The 22,194-nt window shown below is 44.4% G+C and overlaps 1 protein-coding gene across 1 annotated transcript in view; it reads left to right on the top strand.

Annotated features, from left to right (window-relative positions):
• Nucleotides 1–276: 276 nt before the first annotated feature.
• The window catches only part of YIPF7 (Yip1 domain family member 7), a 90,251-nt gene continuing 68,333 nt past the window's right edge, over nucleotides 277–22,194 (top strand). Inside the window, exons 1-2 of the mRNA XM_075615243.1 lie at nucleotides 277–365; nucleotides 1,924–2,045. Coding sequence (XP_075471358.1) covers nucleotides 1,933–2,045 — 113 coding nt within the window. The 5' untranslated portion in view covers nucleotides 277–365; nucleotides 1,924–1,932. The remainder of the gene's footprint in view (nucleotides 366–1,923; nucleotides 2,046–22,194) is intronic.

Below are 22,194 nucleotides of genomic sequence, written 5' to 3' on the forward strand. Positions count from 1 at the left end.
TAACTGTATTTGTAACCATGTATTATTTGTCTTAACTCTATGCCCAGGACATACTTGAAAACGAGAGGTAACTCTCAATGTATTAATTCCTGGTAAAATATTTTATACATAAATAAATAAATGATAACATAAACTTGTATAGGTTTCTATGTAAATGTTTCACTTATTTATTTGTGGATGTCAAGAATCCAAACTGACCACTGTAACTAGATCTTCCTGGCATAAGCATATGTTCTAATACCAAATTTGGAACAGTATAAATAGAACATAGTTTTCTTCATTACAAGCACTGGAAAGTCACTGTTGTTTTTCTCATCCATAACTCATTAATTGATGTTCCCCATGCACCGTAGCTGGCTTTAAAGGTATGTGCCAAACAATTAGCATTTTGACTTGCTTTCTTCTTACATGATTTCAGTGGCTCATTGCATTATTAACGATGCATTATTTTATCTCTCAGCTACTCTTGTGGACAAAGCAGATTAAAGTACAGTATAGCAATGTGAAATACGTGATGTATATTTTTTTATGTACATATCCTTTTAGTCTCGAATAGTAAGTGTTTAATGTACAGTAGTATAAAAGCATTATAGAATGTGTTTTTTATTTTAGAACTTTTTAAAAGATCTATTCCACTTCACTAGTAATCAGCACTTTGCTTGGTAACAAATACAGTTTAGGTTATAAATTAATGGGTAGAACCCTTGTTTCCATGTTCTGATATTTAGCATTTTATTTCAGTAGTAGTTCTCAACCCAAAAATAATAATAAGAAAAAGATTCAAAATACATTCCAATATAGAGGTCACACCTATCTTTAAAACTTGTCAACTCCACAGTTTGGCAGATTAGCTACTGTAAAAAGTTGTGGATTTTAGTGTTGATGAAATGACAGACAGACCTGATAAAATGATGAATTTATTCTGTTTGATATACTCATAGGAACCATTTGTCTTATCTATTCTCATATTGGGTCTTTGTCCTTGTCCTCCTGAGATAATGTACTGCTGATGTCTGAAGCTGTCATATGCTACACTGTAGCTCTTTCAAATAAAAATGTGTAGACTTTAGTGACAGAAATGACAGATGAAGTATATAGCCATTTTTTTATCCTAATGTACTGTCCTTGTGCTATATTCCTTTCCTTCTATCTCGTTTTATAAAATAGCAGTTCATCTTACCAGCAAAGACAGATACAATATATTGCATTTCCCCCATTTTAATTTATCAGTATACAGACACTGTTTTTACCTGTCTTTTCATCCATATGCTACAGTACTTTATAAAATATGCTAAAAATGTGGAATAAGCATGTAAGGTTTAATGTGCAAGTTATTTAATGAAATTACATTTATTTAAGCACTTGTTCCTAATATGCCAGTTCTATTGTTTTTATGTTTGTGAGAATCTGTAGCACTATCTAGTACTAGTATGTACTTCTCCCCAAAAATGTACATTAGCCTACAATTAATTTAAGCCCAGATTTACTAGAGGTGTCTAGAATATTTAATATAGTGTTAACCTGGGTGGACTCGCTTTAATTAAATGTCATACTCACTAAAGAAAATAACATGGAGTTAATCAGGTTTTACTCCTGTTAAACAGTTAGTAATCATTTGTACTCCCAGTATGTAAAACTGGATACAAAAAAGAATATTATGTCCGAAAATATATTTATCCCAATTTGCATTGTTCTGCACAACACTGTTACATTTTTTTCCATCTCATCAGCACCTTTTCTCTATTTTTTTTTTTTGCAATGGCTAGAGCTAACAGTACTTGTCATATAAGTGTCCTTTGATGCTTTTAAATGCAGCTGGAGCTTCCAGTAATATCTTCTATGCCTTATATCTGCACCCTGGGAAAACAGTAGTTGTTTTGGGGAGTTATTTATTAATTTTGAATAACTCCATTCTCTTTTCAGGTGAAGGAAATGTCAGACATGGATCAGCTTGATTCAGATTTTTATCAATCAAATTATTTTATTGATGACACCGAACAAGAAATGTATGAAACTGGAACACACAGACTATATGAAAGCAATATGTGAGTGTACAAATATGTTTGTACAATTCCTATACTATAAACTACATTTAAAACAGTAAAACACACTTTTTTGGTTCATATTATAGAACCAATGCTTATTTGGTTTGTTACAGTTTTCAGTTGATATATTTGGTTAAAAATGATTAATAGATTACCTATCGAACAACCAAAAAGTGATGGGCTGAATAGTTTACTTGCATTGTCACTGTGTTCTGTGCTGCTGCACGAGAGGATAGCGCAAAGAAGGAGATTCAGCATTAACTGTCAATCAAGTCAACAGCAGTTAATGCTGGATGAGTGTAATACCTCACATCGGCCATATTGTAGCAAACACCACTTTTACAGACTACTTTTCTCTTCCACATTTCTCATGTCATCTCTCTCTCTTAGTAACTTCTTTATTATTATTATTATAATTAATTACCTTAACTTCAAGACTGAAGGGAGCAATATAAATGTTCAAATTAAATACTTTGACTAAATATGTATTTAAATGACAATGAAATGAAAGAATAGCTCTTAATATATTCCTGAATTTTATATGAAGGTGACAAATGAATCCAGATTTTGACATGTAGGTGACGAGTAAATCCATACTCATTTGTCACCTTCATATCAAATTCAGAATGTGTACTTTAATAAAATATGAAAATCATTTATTTTGAGGTGTTCAATGGAGTTGATGTTTGTGACTTATTATGAAACGAAGACTAAGGTGGTAAATCAGGAATTAGAGACCCACATTTTAGACGTAAAAAATGGAATCAACTCCCAGACTTCAATGGTCTGGAAATGAAATGTAATAAATTATCTAGAAATTAAAGGGGATTATAATGGATCCCTACAAAGTACTGTAATAAACACACAGATACCCAACAAGCTCTGACAAACCCCAACCATTATCACATAATATATAAATTATCAAAAAATATATAAATTATTTGCAATTAATTCGCTCCCTGTCAGCTCCTCTCAGAGAGAAGTTTTCATCCAGGACTATTGTAGCTTTATCATGCATAAGATATATGGCTGCGAGTATCTCTGAACAACTTTTGGTTCGCTCCGATTCTCAGAGTGATAGATCATCTCATATTGTGATACACATTGAAACTCTGCAATTTAGTTGATTTTGGTAGTTTAATGGCTGGAATCTATTCACAAATCTATATATTGACTATAGATATTTTTCATTGATTACTTTCTAAACAATGTTTTTCCTGGCTTATCTGCATTTTTGCCATGGCATACCAATGGATTTAGATTGGATGCAATTACACAGGCACTAATGCAGATTGCATATACAATTTGAACAACAAAGAGGAAAAAGAAAAGAAAAAAAAAAAGAAAAAAAAGAGGAAAAAAGGGAAGGGAAAAAAAAAAACTTATACATCAATTTGAAATATTTTCATTTGTTATTATCTTTATAACAATGATTTTGCTGGTTTCCCAGAATTTTTCCATTTATGTTTTAGTGGGCTCAAAATAGATATAGTGGTACAGGTGCCAATGTATACTGCATGCACATACTACCCTTATATTCTTATTCTACAGCCTCACTCAGACATCCCACCATTGTATATATGACTTACAGTCCCTTGACTTACATGTCAGGTCTGTAATCTGTGTTTTTTTTTTTTTTTTTTTAACGTTCCCTGACTTCCACCTGTGAGAATCACTTGTATACACAGTTGCCATGACAATCTGACGTCACGACGTACATAGCGCGCTGACGTCACTCGTAATAGCCTCCGCAGCAGTTACTAGCTACAGGACATGAGAATTAGCTGTTTTATCCCAAGAATTGCTTTGTCCACAAAGCGGCTGCCTCAGGTTTTGATATTTAACTCTGCTGTGGATCGCGCATGATATCGCGCACATGCGCGCTGACGTCACGCGCGTCATGCAGCAGATTTGCATATATTAATTCAAAGACGGCCACATGACATATACTGGCCAATCAGACGCTTGTAGTCTCAATCAGCAGCCCCAATGACATTGCCTTCTTAACAGATACTTCCCTATCTCTCACGTGACGACGCCCGATGCATCATCACCCCATTTACATAGGGGTTGACCTTAGAGAGCCCACATGACCAGTGTAGTCCAATGAGATGTATAATCACAGTAACACAGGCTCCAGGATGCTGCCATGTTTGTAAACACTCTCTGCTCATACAGCTGCTTGCAATCCATTTAATTTTGGCGCGATTTTTGTAATTATGATTCTCCCTATAAATGCTAGCTCTTTGCTCCCCTCACCACTCCCAGAAGAAGACAGTTTCCCGTCGAAACGCGTTGGAGTGGGAGTCTTGCTGAGGGGGGCCTCTACCTTTCCTATCTACAACATGGAGTATTGACCTAACTATTTGTGACAATCACCTGCTGAGTTTTTTTTTTTTTTTTTTTTTTTTTTTAATTTATTTATAAAAATATTTTACCAGGAAGTAATACATTGAGAGTTACCTCTCGTTTTCAAGTATGTCCTGGGCACAGAGTAAAACAAAATAATACATGGTTACAAATACAGTTACATAAATGAACAAGGTATACATTATATACAAGACATTGCATGCACAGTTAAAGAAAATATATATTATGAGCGTATGAAACAGTTACAGACCAGATTAAAGTGTGAGACAGCCTTAGATTTGAAAGAACTTAAGCTGGTGGTGGATATGAGAGTCTCTGGTAGGTTGTTCCAGTTTTGGGGTGCACGGAAGGAGAAGGAGGAACGTCCGGATACTTTGTTGAGTCTTGGGACCATGAATAGTCTTTTGGAGTCTGATCTCAGGTGATAGGTACTGCATGTGGTAGGGGTGAGGAGCTTGTTCAGGTAGCTGGGTAGCTTGCCCAGAAAGTATTTGAGGGTGAGACAGGAAAGGTGAACTTTGCGCCTAGACTCTAGTGATGAGCAATCTAGTTCTTTGAGCATTTCGCAGTGATGTGTGTTGTAGTTGCATTGGAGAACAAAACGACAAATTGAATTGTAGAGGGTGTCAAGTTTGCTAAGGTGGGTTTGAGGAGCCGAGCCATATACTATGTCTCCATAGTCAATAATTGGCATTAGCATCTGCTGTGCAATACGCTTTCTGACCAGGAGACTTAGGGAGGATTTGTTCCTGTAAAGTACCCCTAGTTTGGCATAGGTCTTGGTTGTCAGGGTATCAATGTGCATCCCGAATGTTAAGTGGGAGTCAAACCATAAGCCCAGGTATTTAAAACTAGTGACAGGTGTTAGGGTGGTTTTAGCGTTGGTTCTAATCAGGAGCTCAGTCACTGGAAGCTTTACAAATTTAGTCTTGGTCCCAAATACCATTGTTACCGTCTTGTCAGTGTTTAAAAACAGTTTGTTTTGGGAAATCCAGTTTTCGAGTCTCAAAAAGTCAGACTGAAGTATGTGTTGAAGGTCAGAGAGGCTATGGCTGTGTGCATACAGGATTGTGTCATCTGCATACATGTGTATTGAGGCTTCCTTACAAGCTGTGGGAAGATCATTAATGAACACTGAGAAGAGTAGGGGCCCCAGAACAGGGCCTTGCGGGACACCACAGGTGATATCCAGGGGGTTGGAGTTAGAGCCTGAGATGGACACATGTTGGGATCTTCCTGATAGGTAGGACTGAAACCAGTTTAAAGCATGTTTCCCTATTCCAGAGCTCTGGAGTTTGTTAAGCAGGATAACATGATCAACTGTGTCAAAAGCCTTTGCAAAATCTAGGAATACTGCACCAGTGAGTTGTCCCCGTTCCATTCCACACTGGATTTCATTGCAAAGTTTTAGCAGTGTAGTTACGGTGGAGTGTTTGGGACGAAACCCAGACTGGAATTGGCTAGGGAAATTTGTCTTGGTGTAGAAATCGCTTAATTGGGAGTGGACACATTTTTCCATAACTTTGGATAGAATTGGGAGAAGTGAGATTGGCCTGTAGTTTGAGACAGTGTTTTTGTCCCCACTTTTGAAGATTGGGACAACTCTGGCAGTTTTCCAGGTCTTAGGGATATGGCCTGCAGACAGGATAGAGTTGACTATGGACGCAATTGGTTTGGCAATGGCTGGGGCACCAAGTCGTAGGAACCTAGATTGTAGTAAGTCGGGTCCACATTGGCTGCTTAGTTTTAGTTTGAGGAGCGCTTGTGTAATCTCCTCTTCAGATATTGGGCTAAATTGAAAATTGTGGGCAGTGTTGGGAGGGGGTGGGACTATAGGGGTACTCCCAGGATGAGATTCAGGTTTGGGGTTTGTGCTGCGTTTCGCTAATAAGTTAGTGGCACACCCCACAAAGTAATCATTGAATGCATTTGCAATGTCAGTGGGGTTTGTCAGAGTAATACTGTATCCCCCTTAGTGATATTACTTGGTTGTTGATGGTTAGGAGGCTGGAATATATTGTTGATAACCTTCCAGAAGTTAGCTGGGTTTGATGTATTTTGTTGGAGATTGTCAGAGTAATATTGTGCTTTTGCATACCTTGTTTGCCTTGTACACACGTTCCGCAGGCATCTGTAGTGATTAAGATCCTTGGTAGTGCCAGTTACTTTGTAGCTTTTCCACAAGGCATCCCTGAACTGGTAGAGTGCTATACGGTCAGGTGTAACCCATGGAAGGTGGGCCCCCCGTACCCTTATTTTGCGTAGTGGAGCATGGGTATCGCAGAGTTTTAAGAACTCGGATTGGAAATAGTCGAGCGCAGAGTCAGGGTCGGGAATTAAATCGATTCTGTGCCATGGGCAGTTGGTAAGGTCATCCAGAAACTGTTGTGGGTTAAAGTTTTTAAATGTTCTAGTGAGGAGAACTTTAGGGCTTGAATGGGGCGGTTTAATTTTCCTTACACAGTACACTATTGCATGGTCACTGAAAATATCAGGAAGGATGCCAGAGGATTGGATTCTGCTGGGGTTTGAGGAGAGAATCCAGTCTAGCAAGGAATGGTTATGCGATTTCAGGTTTACCCGTGTGGGTTGGGAAATGAGTTGCGATAGGTTAAGTGACTTGAGTTGTATCTGGATTTTGTGGTTTTTAGGGTCAAGCCAATTGAAGTTGAAATCCCCTAGAACTAGCAGCTCACTCTTCTCATTCAGAGAGGAAATGGAGGCAAGAAATTGGGTGATATCAGTCAAGGATTGTAGAGGGGCTTTAGGGGGGCGGTAGATGCCAGCAAGCAAGATGGGCTTAGAAAAGGGGAGGCAGATTTTGCCAACTAGAGTTTCAAAAGAGGGTGGACTTGGTGGGCAATGTAACAGTGTAAATTGTAAGGTGTCTGCAATATAAAATAAAACCCCTCCTCCTCTCTTTGACCTATCTCTCCTAAAAATGGAGTATCCCTGAATGGCGATATATGCATCAGGGGTTTTAGAGGATAGCCATGTTTCTGTAAGAACGATGGCTTTGGGTTTATGCATAAGGCACCATGCCCTTAGTTCATCCAGTTTGGGCAGCAGGCTCCGGATGTTTATATGGGCGACAGATAGCCCTTTTTGGAATTTAAAGGTGGAATTCTCAGGGGCATGGGACAGAGCTGAAATGGGAGGACCTGGGTTAGTTTCAACATCACCTGCTAGAGAGAGTAATAGTATGAGTAGAAATTGGGTGTGCAAGTTGTAAATTTGTGGTGTTTTCCATTAGAGTGAGCGGTGGTTGGTGTGCTGGTTTTTAGAGTTCTCCACCAACATTCAGTAGATAGTGCAAGGCTTTTGAGTAGTCCAGGTGATGTTCGGTGTGGGCCAGGATGGAGGAGTTTGTAGTGGATAGAGGGAGTAACATCTCCATGAGGCCAGGAGAAAGAAAAAAGTTAGAAGACATAGCAGGTTCATGATGCCAGAGGTAGGCAGTGCTGCAAGGAGCTGTTGTGAGCAGAGTGAGTGTGTGCAGACTAAACAGCAGGGGTGGGCCTGTACCTTGTCAAGTGTTTTGCTGCATTGCAATGCTAGGGTCAATTCAGGGTTTCAGTGTTTTGTGCAGTCAGTTTTGGGAGAGGCTGCAGTGAAAGAAGTTGTAAAGGGGTGGGGGGTTAAACTATGCAGGCTAACAAGCATGGGATCATAGTGTGATCTGAATAGCTTACCGTTTGTTGTCTTGAGTAAAAGAGTGTGCAGTAGATCCAGTCCCCAGTCACCTCTAGTCAAACTGTAGTCTAACTGTTTTTATCACTTATAAAGCTCACTTTAAATGCCTCACTGCCTAATGCAGTTCCGTATTTTTGCAATCTGTTACCTTCAATTCCTGTGTACCTCTATCATGTAATTATTGCATCAAATTATATGGCATTATATCCTTTACATGTGGTCACAAGGTCTCAGTATAGGTAGATTGTAACGTAGGTGTGCTTAGATATAGCCACCTACACCCTGTATGTGTCTTGATTTTTATCTTTACTTGACTCTTGCCTCCATGTCCAATATGTTTAGGTAGTGCCGAGCCCCCCTCTCCTTTTAAAATTTCATCCCCTGTTTTAATCACCTGAATAAAATACCATTTCTGTTACACTTTCATTCATGTCCGTGTGCTATTTAAAGGTTGCTTTCCTCTTGTTGTTTGCATATTTCTATTAACCTTTAGCACCACTGTTCAGTCTTACAATAATTGACTTATCAACAGTGTTTAGGACAAAACTCATGTAAGTGTTGAGCGATAGCTCTGTGTGTTCTAACATATATATATATGTAGCCCTGGTGCCCTCCATGCTCTGGAGACCCCCCTCCCGAGGTGCCGAGCGGTTGCGGGTGCTGCCGGAGGCAGTGGCGGACCCGCCGGCACAACGCGAGGGTGGGGGCCAGTGCAGGGAGCGCTGGGAGGCTAGCGGGGGCCGGAATTGCAGCCACTCGCGCATGCGCAGTGATCGCGCAGGCGCAGAAGGGTCCCTGGAGCTTGGGAGAAGTCGCGCGAGGTTGAGAATAGGCAGGGAAGGGTTGCGGCATCCCCTAAATGTTCGCGCATGCGCAGGAGAATCGTGCACGCGGCCCCAATGTATTTACAGGTGCCCCAGGACTACAATTCCCATAGGGCCTAGCGAGGGAGACACCAGGTGCCTGATAGTGGCCAATGAGGGCCAAGGATTCCCAGGCAGGAGTGGATACATTTCGCGCGCTGAGCCCACGCTAGTTAGTTGGAGCTGGGAGCAGGATGGGGAAGGAAGGGTGCAGGGAGCGAGTGAAGCTCCTGCACCAAGTAAGGTCCCCCATATCCCAGGTAGGCCCCAACTCCCCACCAGGCTAGTGGGCAATTGATAAGGGACGGCCCCAGTTAGGGACTCTGCCCTTAGTGTGTGTGTGCTGTCTTGTCAGAGTCACGGCTGTTAGTGCTGTGAGGTCTGACAAACAGGCACAGTGTTTGTGCAGCACGGTTGCTGTACATACCAAGTAGGTGGCAGTGCGTTACTGCAAGTACTAGGTACTAGGTAGTTAGAGTCAGGACCGGGAAGAGCTAGGGGGACGGGATAGGCCATTAACCCCTTAGGTCCCAGGTAGGTCCTCACTCCTCAGCTTGTGGTGCTACAGGGATAGGCCCTAGGTTAGGGACCTTGTCACATAGTGCCAGTGATAGATAGGGACACAGCGGACGCTGCGCTTCCTGAAAGTAGACTTGGGTTCAAGTCTGCACCCAGAGACAAAGACTATCTTCAGGGTGGGATCGCCCCTGGCGGACCCCAAGCAAGGAACCACCGGATCAGACGGGATCCCCGAGCGACAGATCCTTTGCGAAGTGGTTGCAGGCCCGAGTGCAGGAGCACTCGGCAGGTACTCTATAAGGGCACCAACAAACCTTAACATTCTCCTAACACATAGTGGCAGCGCTGACCATGGGACAAAGGGGTTGGGCTGTGGGCACCGTGTGGGGATGTTATAATATAGTGATGTTATAAGTATTATGTAAGAGTTGTCATTTATTCATTCAGTAAACCTGTTAGCCATAACACTGGTGTATGTGGTTTCTGGGTGGGTTCCTATGTCAGGGCCATTCTACATACCCATAGAATCCTACATAGGTGGAGGCGCTGAAACCAAGAACCTTCCAGAGGATTCACCCCAGGCTCTCACTGGCGGAGGCTCAGCCCTCTTGTGAGCCTGCAGGTATACGCACCACACCTGGTAACACTGTATGTTCTACGCACCCACACTATATATGCGATTGGGTGGGGTGGAATACACGTTACATTTGGAGGCGCTGCTGAGAGAGACCCGGGGTGCCCTGTTCCATTTTTTCCAAATTGTCCAATTCATATTGTCCACCATGTTTGTAAAGTCCGGACACGAGGTCCTGGCCTGGGCTTTGAGGCAATATATGGAACCTGGCCAGGTGGTGGCAGTAGGAGGCCTTCCCGCAACTATACCCGCGGTCAGGGTCAAGTATTATATGCGTAACATTCCTGGGTGGCCGCATGCCTGTGTCTTAGCTGAAGAACACGATCTCACGTCCACATGGAAAACTATGCTTTTTGTAGCAACCCCCACTAAGGATATATGCCTGGCAGAGGCACCGTCCGCATTGTTTATGTCCGGGGGCCCGTCTGAGGGGTACCCCCTAGTCTACGCAGACCCAGCCAAATGGCGTCTCCCGCCAAAGCAGGAGAGCACACGTGCTGCTGACTGCAAGCCTGCACTAAATAGTGTCGAAGAAAACTGTCCGGGATTGGCGGGAAAACCTAAGCCCCACCCCCGCCAACTGAGTGACGCAGTGCAGAGCCAGAATCACTCCTTGAAAGAGTGTGCTGCCGTACCTTCACATTCCACCAGGGGGAGCAAGCACTGTGATCTTCAACCATACGTTGATGCAGTAATAGTCTCTTTTTTCTCTGAGGATGAGATAGACTGTCAGGACATACACCCTAATGTATATGTGCCCTGGCGAGCCTATGACGAGGGAGCTGACATGTCCCAGTTACCGCTAGACTTCAAGATGACTGAGGTAGGCGGAGAACTGGGTATACAGTGCTTTAGTCCCACCTATGACTGTTCTAGGGGCGCACTGGCGTGGGAGCCCGAATGTGAAAGCTGCGGTGCACGGTTCTTGAAGCCTATTATACCCCAGGCTACGGAGCCAGTTGAGAAAGAAGCGGGGAAGACTGACCCCTCTGCAAAAGTGAGTGACATTGCTAATCAGTCTGTCCTAATTCCAGAGGCCTCAGGGGACCCGTGTGTCCAAAACCATGTTGCAGAAACGGTTCCAGACCCTCTCAAAGGGGATGTCCTAGTGGTAGAGCAGGAACCCCAGAGCCCAGACCAGCCGATGCCGGAATCACAGGGTAAGGTGTCTATACCCCCATCTTCTTTTGGTGATTCCAGCGACCAACCAGTCGTGGTGATGCGCCTGCCGGCGGACCACTCTAGTGAAGTCATCGAACCAACTATCTCGGTGGATACAGAGCCTGCTGTGGGCCCGTGTGCCCTACAATGGTCAGTCCGGCCTACTACGATGGTACCATCGGTCCTAGGCTTGGGACCAGTACCTAACGAAGACTAGGGTGAGTCGACTGCCCCAGGGGTCTTGGGTGTGAGCCTCCAGGTGACCGCGGAGCACAATAGCTCCTTAAGTCTGGCCACCAGGGTGAATGGCTCCACTCGGCCTCACATCCTGGCGGAGGTGTCTCCCTTAGAAGATAGCTGTCCAGTGGTGCGAGTGGACCAGTACCTATCGCCTATTGTCCAGGTGAAGAGAACAGTCAGTCCCATCGTGGTGTCCAGTGAAGCACAGATGGTACCTGACAGTGTTCCAGAGGAAGAGGAACCCATTCAAGCCAGCGGAGTGGTGAGGAGCCTCCTTACTCCTCACAGGCTCCGGTGGAAGTGGCCGTGAAAAAGGCCCCAACTAAAGTTCATGCTGAGCAGAAGAACGTAGCTGGACATCCGTGTGTCACCATAACTGAACAGAGTGTGAGCCCGTGCGCTCCGACACAAGTGGTCCCAGGATTGGGATCCAACGTTCCCGAGGTTCCAGCAAGTAAGTGGACTGCCCCAGAAGTGCCGGGGACAGGTCCCGAGACAGCCAAGGTGAGAACTGACAGCGTCCCCGAGGACCTGTTGGCCACCGTGAATCAGTGCAGTGGTTAGGTACCTACCCTTTACTCTCTGCCGGGTGAAACAGAGACGTTGAGGAAAGAGACATTGTCCATTGCTCACTTCCCAGTGGAAGCCTCGCAAGTATGTAGGGACAAGGACTGTGTGGAGAGGGATTCAGGGAAAGTTGCCTCCTTTAAGCCCAAAAAGGAGCGCTCCATTCACCATGTAGTGGACCGCGGGAAAGGTCCTGGCCTCCTGGCCTACCGCATCCATGCCGCGGATGGCCGGGTAAAGGCCTGGTTGAGAGACATTGTACTATTCCTTCCACCAGGGGGAGGAAGTAGTACGGAACCGGTAACTGTTACCCAGAGCGTGTTCTCCAAGAGATTCACCCAGGGGAGGCTCACGGACGCAAAAGTGAGGTACCCCCACATGATCAGTTAGGGGCACCCCACAAATGGTCTCAGCAAGCAGCTGACACTCAGCTGGCCTCGGGTATCGTATGTGAATTGCATTGTACCCTGTTGTGTAAAGTCGAAATGATGAGTTGTATTTTCTATGCACTGCGTTTTGATTATATAACAATTGTGCTGATTGATGTCGTTCCCCAAGCAGGGACGTTGGATTTTTCACCAGGGGGAGAGTTTAGCTCTGGTGCCCTCCATGCTCCGGAGACCCCCCTCCCGAGGTGCAGAGCGGTTGCGGGTGCCGCCGGAGGCAGTGGCGGACCCGCCGGCACAACGCGAGGGTGGGGGCCAGTGCAGGGAGTGCTGGGAGTCTCGGCGGCGCACCCGACTAGCGTGGGCCGCCATTGCAGCCACTCGTGCATGCGCAGTGATCACGCAGGCGCAGAAGGGTCCCTGGAGCTTGGGAGAAGTCGCGCGAGGTTGAGAATAGGCAGGGAAGGGTTGCGGCGGCCCCAATGTATTTACATGCGCCCCAGGACTACAATTCCCATAGGGCTTAGTGAGGGAGACACCAGGTGCCTGATAGTGGCCAATGAGGGCCAAGGATTCCCAGGCAGGAGTGGATACATTTCGCGCGCTGAGCCCACGCTAGTTAGTTGGAGCTGGGAGCAGGACGGGAAGGAAGGGTGCAGGGAGCAAGTGAAGCTCCTCCACCAAGTAAGGTCCCCCATATCCCAGGTAGGCCCCAACTCCCCACCAGGCTAGTGGGCAATTGATAAGGGACGGCCCCAGTTAGGGACTCTGCCCTTAGTGTGTGTGTGCTGTCTTGTCAGAGTCACGGCTGTCAGTGCTGTGAGGTCTGACAAGAAGGCACAGTGTTTGTGCAGCACGGTTGCTGTACGTACCAAGTAGGTGGCAGTGCGTTACTGCAAGTACTAGGTACTAGGTAGTTAGAGTCAGGACCGGGAAGAGCTAGGGGGACGGGATAGGCCATTAACCCCTTAGGTCCAAGGTAGGTCCTCACTCCCCAGCTTGTGGTGCTACAGGGATAGGCCCTAGGTTAGGGACCTTGTCACATAGTGCCAGTGATAGATAGGGACACAGCGGACGCTGCGCTTCCTGAAAGGAGACTTGGGTTCAAGTCTGAGCCCAGAGACAAAGACTATCTTCAGGGTGGGATCGCCCCTGGCGGACCCCAAGCAAGGAACCACCGGATCAGACGGGATCCCCGAGCGACAAATCCTTTGCGAAGTGGTTGCAGGCCCGAGTGCAGGAGCACTCGGCAGGTACTCTATAAGTGCACCAACAAACCTTAACATTCTCCTAACACATAGTGGCAGCGCTAACCACGGGACAAAGGGGTTGGGCTGTGGGCACCGTGTGGGGATGTTATAATATGGTGATGTTATAAGTATTATGTAAGAGTTGTCATTTATTCATTCAGTAAACCTGTTAGCCATAACACTGGTGTATGTGGTTTCTGGGTGGTTCCTATGTCAGGGCCATTCTACATACCCATAGAATCCTACATAGGTGGAGGCGCTGAAACCGAGAACGTTCCAGAGGATTCACCCCAGGCTCTCACTGGCGGAGGCTCAGCCCTCTTGTGAGCCTGCAGGTATACGCACCACACCTGGTAACACTGTATGTTCTACGCACCCACACTATATATGCGATTGGTTGGGGTGGAATACCCGTTACATATACAGGTAAACCCCGTTATAACACGGTCCTCGGGGTCCAACCTGAGACCACCGCGTTAGTAACGGGGTCGCACTAATTTAAAAACAAAATGGCCGCCGCGTGCCTGATCGGGAGGGAGGGAGTGAGGAGGGAAGGAAGGAAGAGGCCTGCACAACATGCGGCCCGTCTGGCCTCTCTGTGGGGCCTGCGATGACTCTGGCCGGGCGCCATTTAATTAAATAAATTTAAAAAAAAAAGTTTAAAAAAACGGCGGCGATTCATCCCTCCTCCCTCCCTCCCAGCCCCCTCCCTCTCCCCTCCCTCTCCCTCCCAGCCCCCGGCAGCTTTGTGTTTTTTTTTCTTCCGAAGAGGTCAGAGCATGAGTGTGCGGGGCTTAGGCTTAGTACTGGGGAGAGAGGATGTGCTGAGCTGATCTAAGGTGTGTGTGTGTGTGTGTGTGTGTGTGTGTGTGTGTAAAACAGGCTGGTGGGGGGTGTGTGTGAAAAACGGGCTGGTGGTGGTGGGCTGCTGACATGTGAGGGGGTGGGCTGCTGACATGTGAGGGGGGGTGGGCTGCTGACATGTGAGTGGGGGTGGGCTGCTGACATGTGAGGGGGGGGTGGGCTGCTGACATGTGAGGGGGGGGGTGGGCTGCTGACATGTGAGGGGGGGTAGGCTGCTGACATGTGGGGGGGGGGCTGCTGACATGTGAGTGTATTGTGAGAGCTGTGTGCTGTGAGAGCTGTGTGCTGTGAGAGCTGTGTGCTGTGAGAGTGTGCTGTGAGCAGTGTGCAGTGAGTGTGTGTGCAGTGAGTGCTGGGAGTGTCTGGTGTGTGCAGTGGGAGTGTGTGCAGTGGGAGTGTGTGCAGTGGGAGTGTGTGCAGTGGGAGAGTGGGAGTGTGCAGTGGGAGTGTGCAGTTGGAGTGGGAGTGTGCAGTGGGACTGTGGAACTCCTCCGTGGTGCTCCTCTCTGTACATTCACTCCACACATGTACACGAGAGGGTTTGTGATTAAGAGCATCTTTATTACTTGAGGTGGGCTAGCTGCCCTCCACAATGGGGTGTACTTAGCCCTCCATTTTCCAGCTGCTTCCCTCCGAAAGGTACGCCTTCCCTTAATAGGTGGGTTCCCTATCCCCGCAGGGATCTCGGCCCTGTGCCAGGTCCCTGGTCACAGTTCTCTCAGGCAGCTTGTCTCTGTCTGCTTTGTGCTGCCAGACTCACAGCTCTGCATTCATGTATATATGTATATAAGTGTCAAAAGGAGTGCTAGTGGGCGTGGCTAAATGTATACAACAACAAAAACAAACAAACAAAGATGCCCAAAGCTACTTTCAATGTGACAAAAATACACAGTACAATACCTATATATTCTCTTGAAAAAGGGTCATTTAGTTTAACCCTTTGGTCAAAGCATTGTAAGCCTGCGAGCCACATCAAGGCAGACCCTGTTCGCAGGTCCTAACACTCCCTGGGTTAAAATTCTTGTTAATCTGTATAATTACAGTAAGAATGATCTGCATTGCATCTGTCGTAAACTGGCAAAATGAAACTGACCTGCAAACTTGGAAAGTGGGGAGGGGCCACCACCCTCCCAAAGGCAGCTGAGACCAGCTGCACATAGTTAATAAACACACAGATACCCAACAAGCTCTGAGAAACCCCAACCATTACCACATAATATATATATATGTATATAAGTGTCAAAAGGAGTGCTAGTGGGCATTGCTAAATGTATACAACAAAAACTAACAAAAATGCCCAAAGTTACTTCCAATGTGACAAAAATACACAGTGCAATACCTATATATCTCTTGTAAAAGGGTCATTTAGTTTAACCCTTTGGCCAAAGCATTGTAAGCCTGCGAGCCACATCAAGGCATTTGTTTTGTTAAAGTACTGTAATATTTACAGAAAAGAAATGACAGCTAATAATGTACAGTAGTATGTGATTTGTAGAGATCCTACACCTAACTGTAAGGTCCTTGGTAATACCCGTTGAGCAGTTTCTCAGGGTGCAAATACATTGTTCACATGGTACAGAGTTTCAAAATCAAGCATTATTAATGAGGGTCCTGGTCCTGAACTGGAGGTGTAGTAACAAATTCATGAAGAGAGCATATATAGTAACATAGCCAAAAGGACCCCTATACTACCCTTTTTTACAGGATAAACCAGAATCTAGTAATAAAGAGAGATGTGTTAACCTAACATAAACAATGGAATTAGTAATATGCTGAAAAAACACTGGCACGTTCTGTTGGAAGATAATAATTCTAAATTCTGTTTGAAACCCACACCAACTTTGGTAAGCAAATGGTAAATAAAATTGAGTGCTATTTTAGTCCACAGTCAAACTTAAAAGAAAGAATCATGTGTATGTGTGAGGATTCGCCATCCTGGCGGTCGCAGACCGTCTCCTCACCCCAACAAGCCTTCCGTGACGGACATTCAGGATGCGCAGTCTCGTGGTCCCAGCACGCGCGCGCGGACCTTGGGTGGCCTGATCCTCCGTCTGTGGATTCGGACCCCGCCCCCTGTTCTGATGCACGACGGGTGCGTTCGGCCAGCCTCCCTGCTGACGCGCGGTCCAAGCCCCGCCCCACTCTGGTGATGGACAGGACCGGCATGGGAGTGACGCTTGCTCTAGGCTCCGCCCCCTGACCTCCGTGATACGCACGGGTCGGCACGAGTGGCCCCGCCCCTCTTGCTCTAAGTATATTCAGAATCGGTGTGGGAGTGACGCGTGCTCCAGACTCCGACCCCTGGCCCCGTGACACGCACGGGTCAGCGCGCGAGCAGTTCCGCCCCCATCCCTGATTAGGCTGTGTCATAGGGCAAACCTGTGTGCACCAGCAGCCTATCGGTGCTCACTTCCTGGTTCCACCCTGGCTGGCTATTGGAGGCTCTGCCTTTATATACCTTCAGTCTGCTCTCATTCCTTGCTGAGCATAGTCTAGTGTGACGCTGTGCCTTGCTGCATTCCAGTTCCTGTGACCTTGCCTTGCCTTGCTGATTAACCTCTTGTTGCCTACCTTGCTAGTCTTTTGGATTCCGCACCTCTCCTCTCCTGATCCGGCTACGAACGACCATTCTCCTGTCTCCAGTCCTGACCTTGGCTAAGTACTCCAACAATCCGATACTCTCCTATCCTGAACCTGGCCACGTACCCCGACTATCCGACACTCTCCAACCCTGAACTTGGCTACGCACTTCGACGATCCGCAACTCTCCACTCCAGACCTGGCAAGTACTAACACTAATCTCCAATCTATAACCCTGACCTGGCTTGAACGACTACTCTACATCCTAGGCGTGCCCGCGTGGCTGTGGGTCGGCGTTAACCAATTCCCTACTTCAGCACCGCGGTTACGCTTCGTTTGTGGCGAGCTACGCGTTACAGTATGACTGTGAACATATAGTGCATATAACACATTAAATGAAGTAATGTGAATTTATGAGGCCTAGTAAAGAATTTACAAATTTGGATAATAGAAGACCTACAGTATACAATTCAACTTTTTACAAATGTCAAATGTGGGGCAATATACAGGTACATGGCTATTTGTCAATGTGTTGGTATGACACAAACATATTGGAGACATCTTTAATTCGTGTGACACCCCTACTGTATCTCTAGAAATGTAAATCAAATCCATAAAGACAATTTCAGATGTATTACATGTATGCGCATTGATTATATGTTCTCCTAAGCAATAGAATAGGTCAGGAATGGCCAACTCCAGTCCTCAAGTGCCACCAGCAGGTCAGGTTTTAAGGCAATCCCTGCTTTAGCACAGGTGGCTCAATCAGTGGCTCAGTCGTTGACTGAGCCATTGAACCACCTGTGCTGAAGCAGGGATATCCTTAAAACTTGACCTGCTGGTGGCACTTGAGGACTGAAGTTGGCCACTCCTGGAATACTGTAGGGGCTTTGGATAACCAACTTATGAAAAAACAGTCTAGATGGATATACTGTACAGTATGCCTTAATATTAAGCCCTTAAGGACTCAACTAAGGATTTGTTTTTTTTCTGCTTTTTTTTTAACAAAGTAAAGGATATCATAAAGGTGTATAGAGCATAGAATATACTTACTGTATGGGATAATTGAGCATCGGATCTATAAAGCATAGCTTACTGTATGTTATTTGCTCTGTACATTTATAGATATAAGGGCACCTTGTACAATTAATCTACTCTATCAAATAAGCAAATGTATGAATTATTGCTACTCAGAAGCAAATATTTAATGCTTGTTTGTTTTGTCTGCTTATTTTTTAGTATTGTTTTTGTATTTTGTTTTCATTTACTGTATTATACTTAGGGAGTTCTGTATATAAACATGATTGGCATATAAATCAATTAACTATTCTTTGCTATACAAGTTATATGAGAAACACATATTGATAGTTGATATGAAAGCGTTAGGGTAGAAACCTGCTGAGTGAGGGACCTCTTATCCCTAAAGAAGCTCTGATGTACAAAATGCACATTGGATACTGTATGTTTGACATTGTTGATGCGATCCTGCAATAAGGAACGGCGCTCCTGTTGTTTTTTAACCACCTGGCTCCCTGGCAGTGCGCTGCTGATCTCTTCTTTTTGCAGTAAAGAGAGCCAGCACACACGGGATATACTTCAAAGTGATGTATTGAACACTCAAAAAAACAACGTTTCAGTTCCTGCAAACGGAACCTTCCTCAGAGTTGTACAACCGAAATGTTGGTTTTTTTGAGTGTTCAATACATCACTTTGAAGTATATCCCATGTGTGCTGTCTCTCCTTACTGGACTATAATCTGGTAAAGTGTGTGTGTGTGTGTGTGTGTGTGTGTGTGTGTGTGTGTGTGTGTGTGTGTGTGTGTGTGTGTGTGTGTGTGTATATATATATATATATATATATATATACACACATTTTGAAATATCTTTGCAAAATCTTAAATGTTGTGCAAAGTTTTGAAACTCTGAGATATTCACGTCTCTAGTCACAGCTACTACTGTATATAGTAAAACTGTGGTAAGCAATCACAACATTTGTGTTTCTATACTCAATATACAGTCAGTAAAACAATCTCTACATGGGAACTAGAGATTTGTAAACTTTTCCCATTTTAGTTCAAATATTTTTTACATATTTTGTGGAAATTTTGCAAAAATTTAGGATTTTTTAAATGAAAAAGATGCAATTTTCACGACAATGTTCGTAAGTAAAAAAAAACTAGTTCACATTGGTCATGTGACCTTTCACAGCAGGAACACATGACCATGCACTATTTTTTTTCTCCATGTGTTTCTTCCACACAAAAAACAGCAAATTGTGTGAACAGCTAGCAGCTCCTATTTAGTTGGAATTTTCTAATCACACTTCCTGTAGAGTCCTGTTCAGTGCTGGATTTGTGGCTTTATTCCAAAAGGTCAGAATCCATTTTAAAATGTAAGTGTTAACAGTCCAATCTGTGGAGGAATTGCTATATATTTGTTTCAGATTGTTTACAATTATCATAATGTAGCAACCACACAAAAGTTCTCCTGTCAGAATCTCTCTTTTATTACATCACTTTTTGATAAGGGAGAAAATACAAAAGGCTGTACTCACAAGGTATGAGATACCATTTACTTCAATTAAGTTCTTCCTCTAATACTGATCAAATATGCCAATAAATAAATGCATATTAACTGCACCTCTTGCCACAAGGCTTATAAGAAGTTGGAGTCACCTTGTCACCTTCAAAACAGATGTTTGTTACACAATACATCTACTGTACTAGGTAAAGAGATCTGATATCAACTCACAACAGGGGTTACTTAGTGTACCCAAAACTATGCTACCACATTTGTAGAGCTGTAGAGATGTCAAATTTTACATTTTAGTTCCTAAATCCCCTTTTATTTCTGAATAGCTAATTGCCTTGTTCATTTTAACCGTTGTTTTAAACTTACTTACAAGCTGGTAGAATGTAACAATTTACACAAAGCAAGTTCTTTCTTAATAGATGAGAGCAATCACAATTCAGAACTCGTTCATAGTCACCATTATAGTAGCACAACTGGCTATTAAGATTTGTCTTTACTAGCACAGTTAAAAATAAAAAAAAGGATAGTCTGTGTTTGTCACAGGGGGAAAGTTGCAACAGTAGTCCAGACTTTCTGTTTATACATTTTTGTGAAGCAAACTAATCAATTTGAGCTGGATCACTGCCCATCAAATTCCAGGGGCTACACATGGTAATTGCAAGTGCAATGTTGTGTATACTGCTTTTACATCAATGCTGTTCTCTCTTTTCCCTGGTAGTGTTTATCACTGTATCTTTCCCTTCTTTCTTTGTTTTGCTATCTTTCCTTTTTATCTTTTTTTTTCTTTCTATTTCTTAACGTTCTTTTTTTTTATATCTATTTCTTAGCAATTTTTTGCACTCTCCTACCAGTATTTGGAATGTTTTTCCATTTTTGTTACTTCTTCTACCTTATTTGCATCTGGTGTTACTTCATCGGCACTCACAATGGGCCTTAATCTATATAGTGCGATAGAGCCAATCTGACGCTACTGCACAGAAATCCCTATTGAAGGCAATACGGCTAGTTGTGCGGCAACGCTGAATTAACCTTATTGCACTTTATAAATAAAGTCCCTGTGTGCCCCAATTAATTTACTTTGCACTTTAAGAGATGACAAGTTTGATTTTTAGCCCATACTTCAATGGCAGATTTTTTTTTTTAAAGCAAATACAAGAAGTAAAAATGATGAAGGGAGATGCCGCGTTTGCTACATCTCTTTATAATCTGTACATCATCTAACTCCTTCTGTCACTCTCCAAATCGCAAGGTGATGCGCACAGTGCAAAACTTGGAGCAAAGATATATTAACACAAAGAGACGCAAGATGAAAATAATGCAATTTGCATCAATTTTTCTCCAAATTTTATATGGTACATCAACCCCTACTGTATGTCCTTCTTTCAAATGTTTTAAATATTCATGGACTGCACTATAAGGAGGGACTGAAGAGAGAGAGAGAGAAGCCCCCTAGAGACTTTCATTTGTTCATCTCATCTAACATGTCTTGCATAATCTAGTACATGTCCCGAGGAATTAGTTATCTTAATTCTTCAATAGGAGGTACTGTATGATTCAGTTGGAATGTAATATTGAAGGTAGAAAAAACAGGATATTCAGCGCTCGTGCTGTATGATGGTGTGGATGATCCCTTTGCAGCATGTACATAAAGCGTCTCCCCAGAAACTCTCAAATCTAGGTGAACCCCCCTTAAAAAGGGGGGAGGGCACCCTGAAATACAAGATAATAAAAAATGCACAAATGCGCACCAGGGATTAGTGGAAGGTAATTTATTAAAAATACACACAAACTCTGAGGGGATCCAACCCCACCTCAGAACAGCTGTGCAGCTGGACGGCTAAGTACTACCCAGGAGAACACCTGATGGTGACTAAACCCTAAGCTGCACAGTATACAAATACAGTAAAATTTATATAAAAACACATGAAAGAAAAAAACAAAAAAAACAAACATGAAAACAACCTATCAACAGATTTGTATAGAAACCGCCATAAGGTTGGGCACTAGCAAGGGGAAACGGACACTCACACTGAGACAGCCAGCAGACTCGCGGTGGCTGCACAGGATCCGGATCTCAGCACCGCGGAGATGGAAAAAACCGCTGCTGTCTCCTGCAGGCTCCGTCTCATCTTACCAGCATACACGCGCAGGATGACCTGGTCACGACAGGTCATCCTGCGCGTGTATGCTGGTAAGCTGAGACGGAGCCTGCAGGAGACAGCAGTGTTTTTTTTTCCATCTCCGCGGTGCTGAGGTCCGGATCCTGTGCAGCCACCGCGAGTCTGCTGACTGTCTCAGTGTGAGTGTCTGTTTCCCCTTGCTAGTGCCCAACCTTATGGCGGTTTCTATACAAATCTGTTGATACAGTAGGTTGTTTTCATGTTTGTTTTTATATAAATTTTACTGTATTTGTATACTGTGCAGCTTAGGGTTTAGTCACCATCAGGTGTTCTCCTGGGTAGTACTTAGCCGTCCAGCTGCACAGCTGTTC

This window comes from Ascaphus truei, chromosome 1, assembly GCF_040206685.1.
Source record: "Ascaphus truei isolate aAscTru1 chromosome 1, aAscTru1.hap1, whole genome shotgun sequence".
Lineage (NCBI taxonomy): Eukaryota > Metazoa > Chordata > Amphibia > Anura > Ascaphidae > Ascaphus > Ascaphus truei.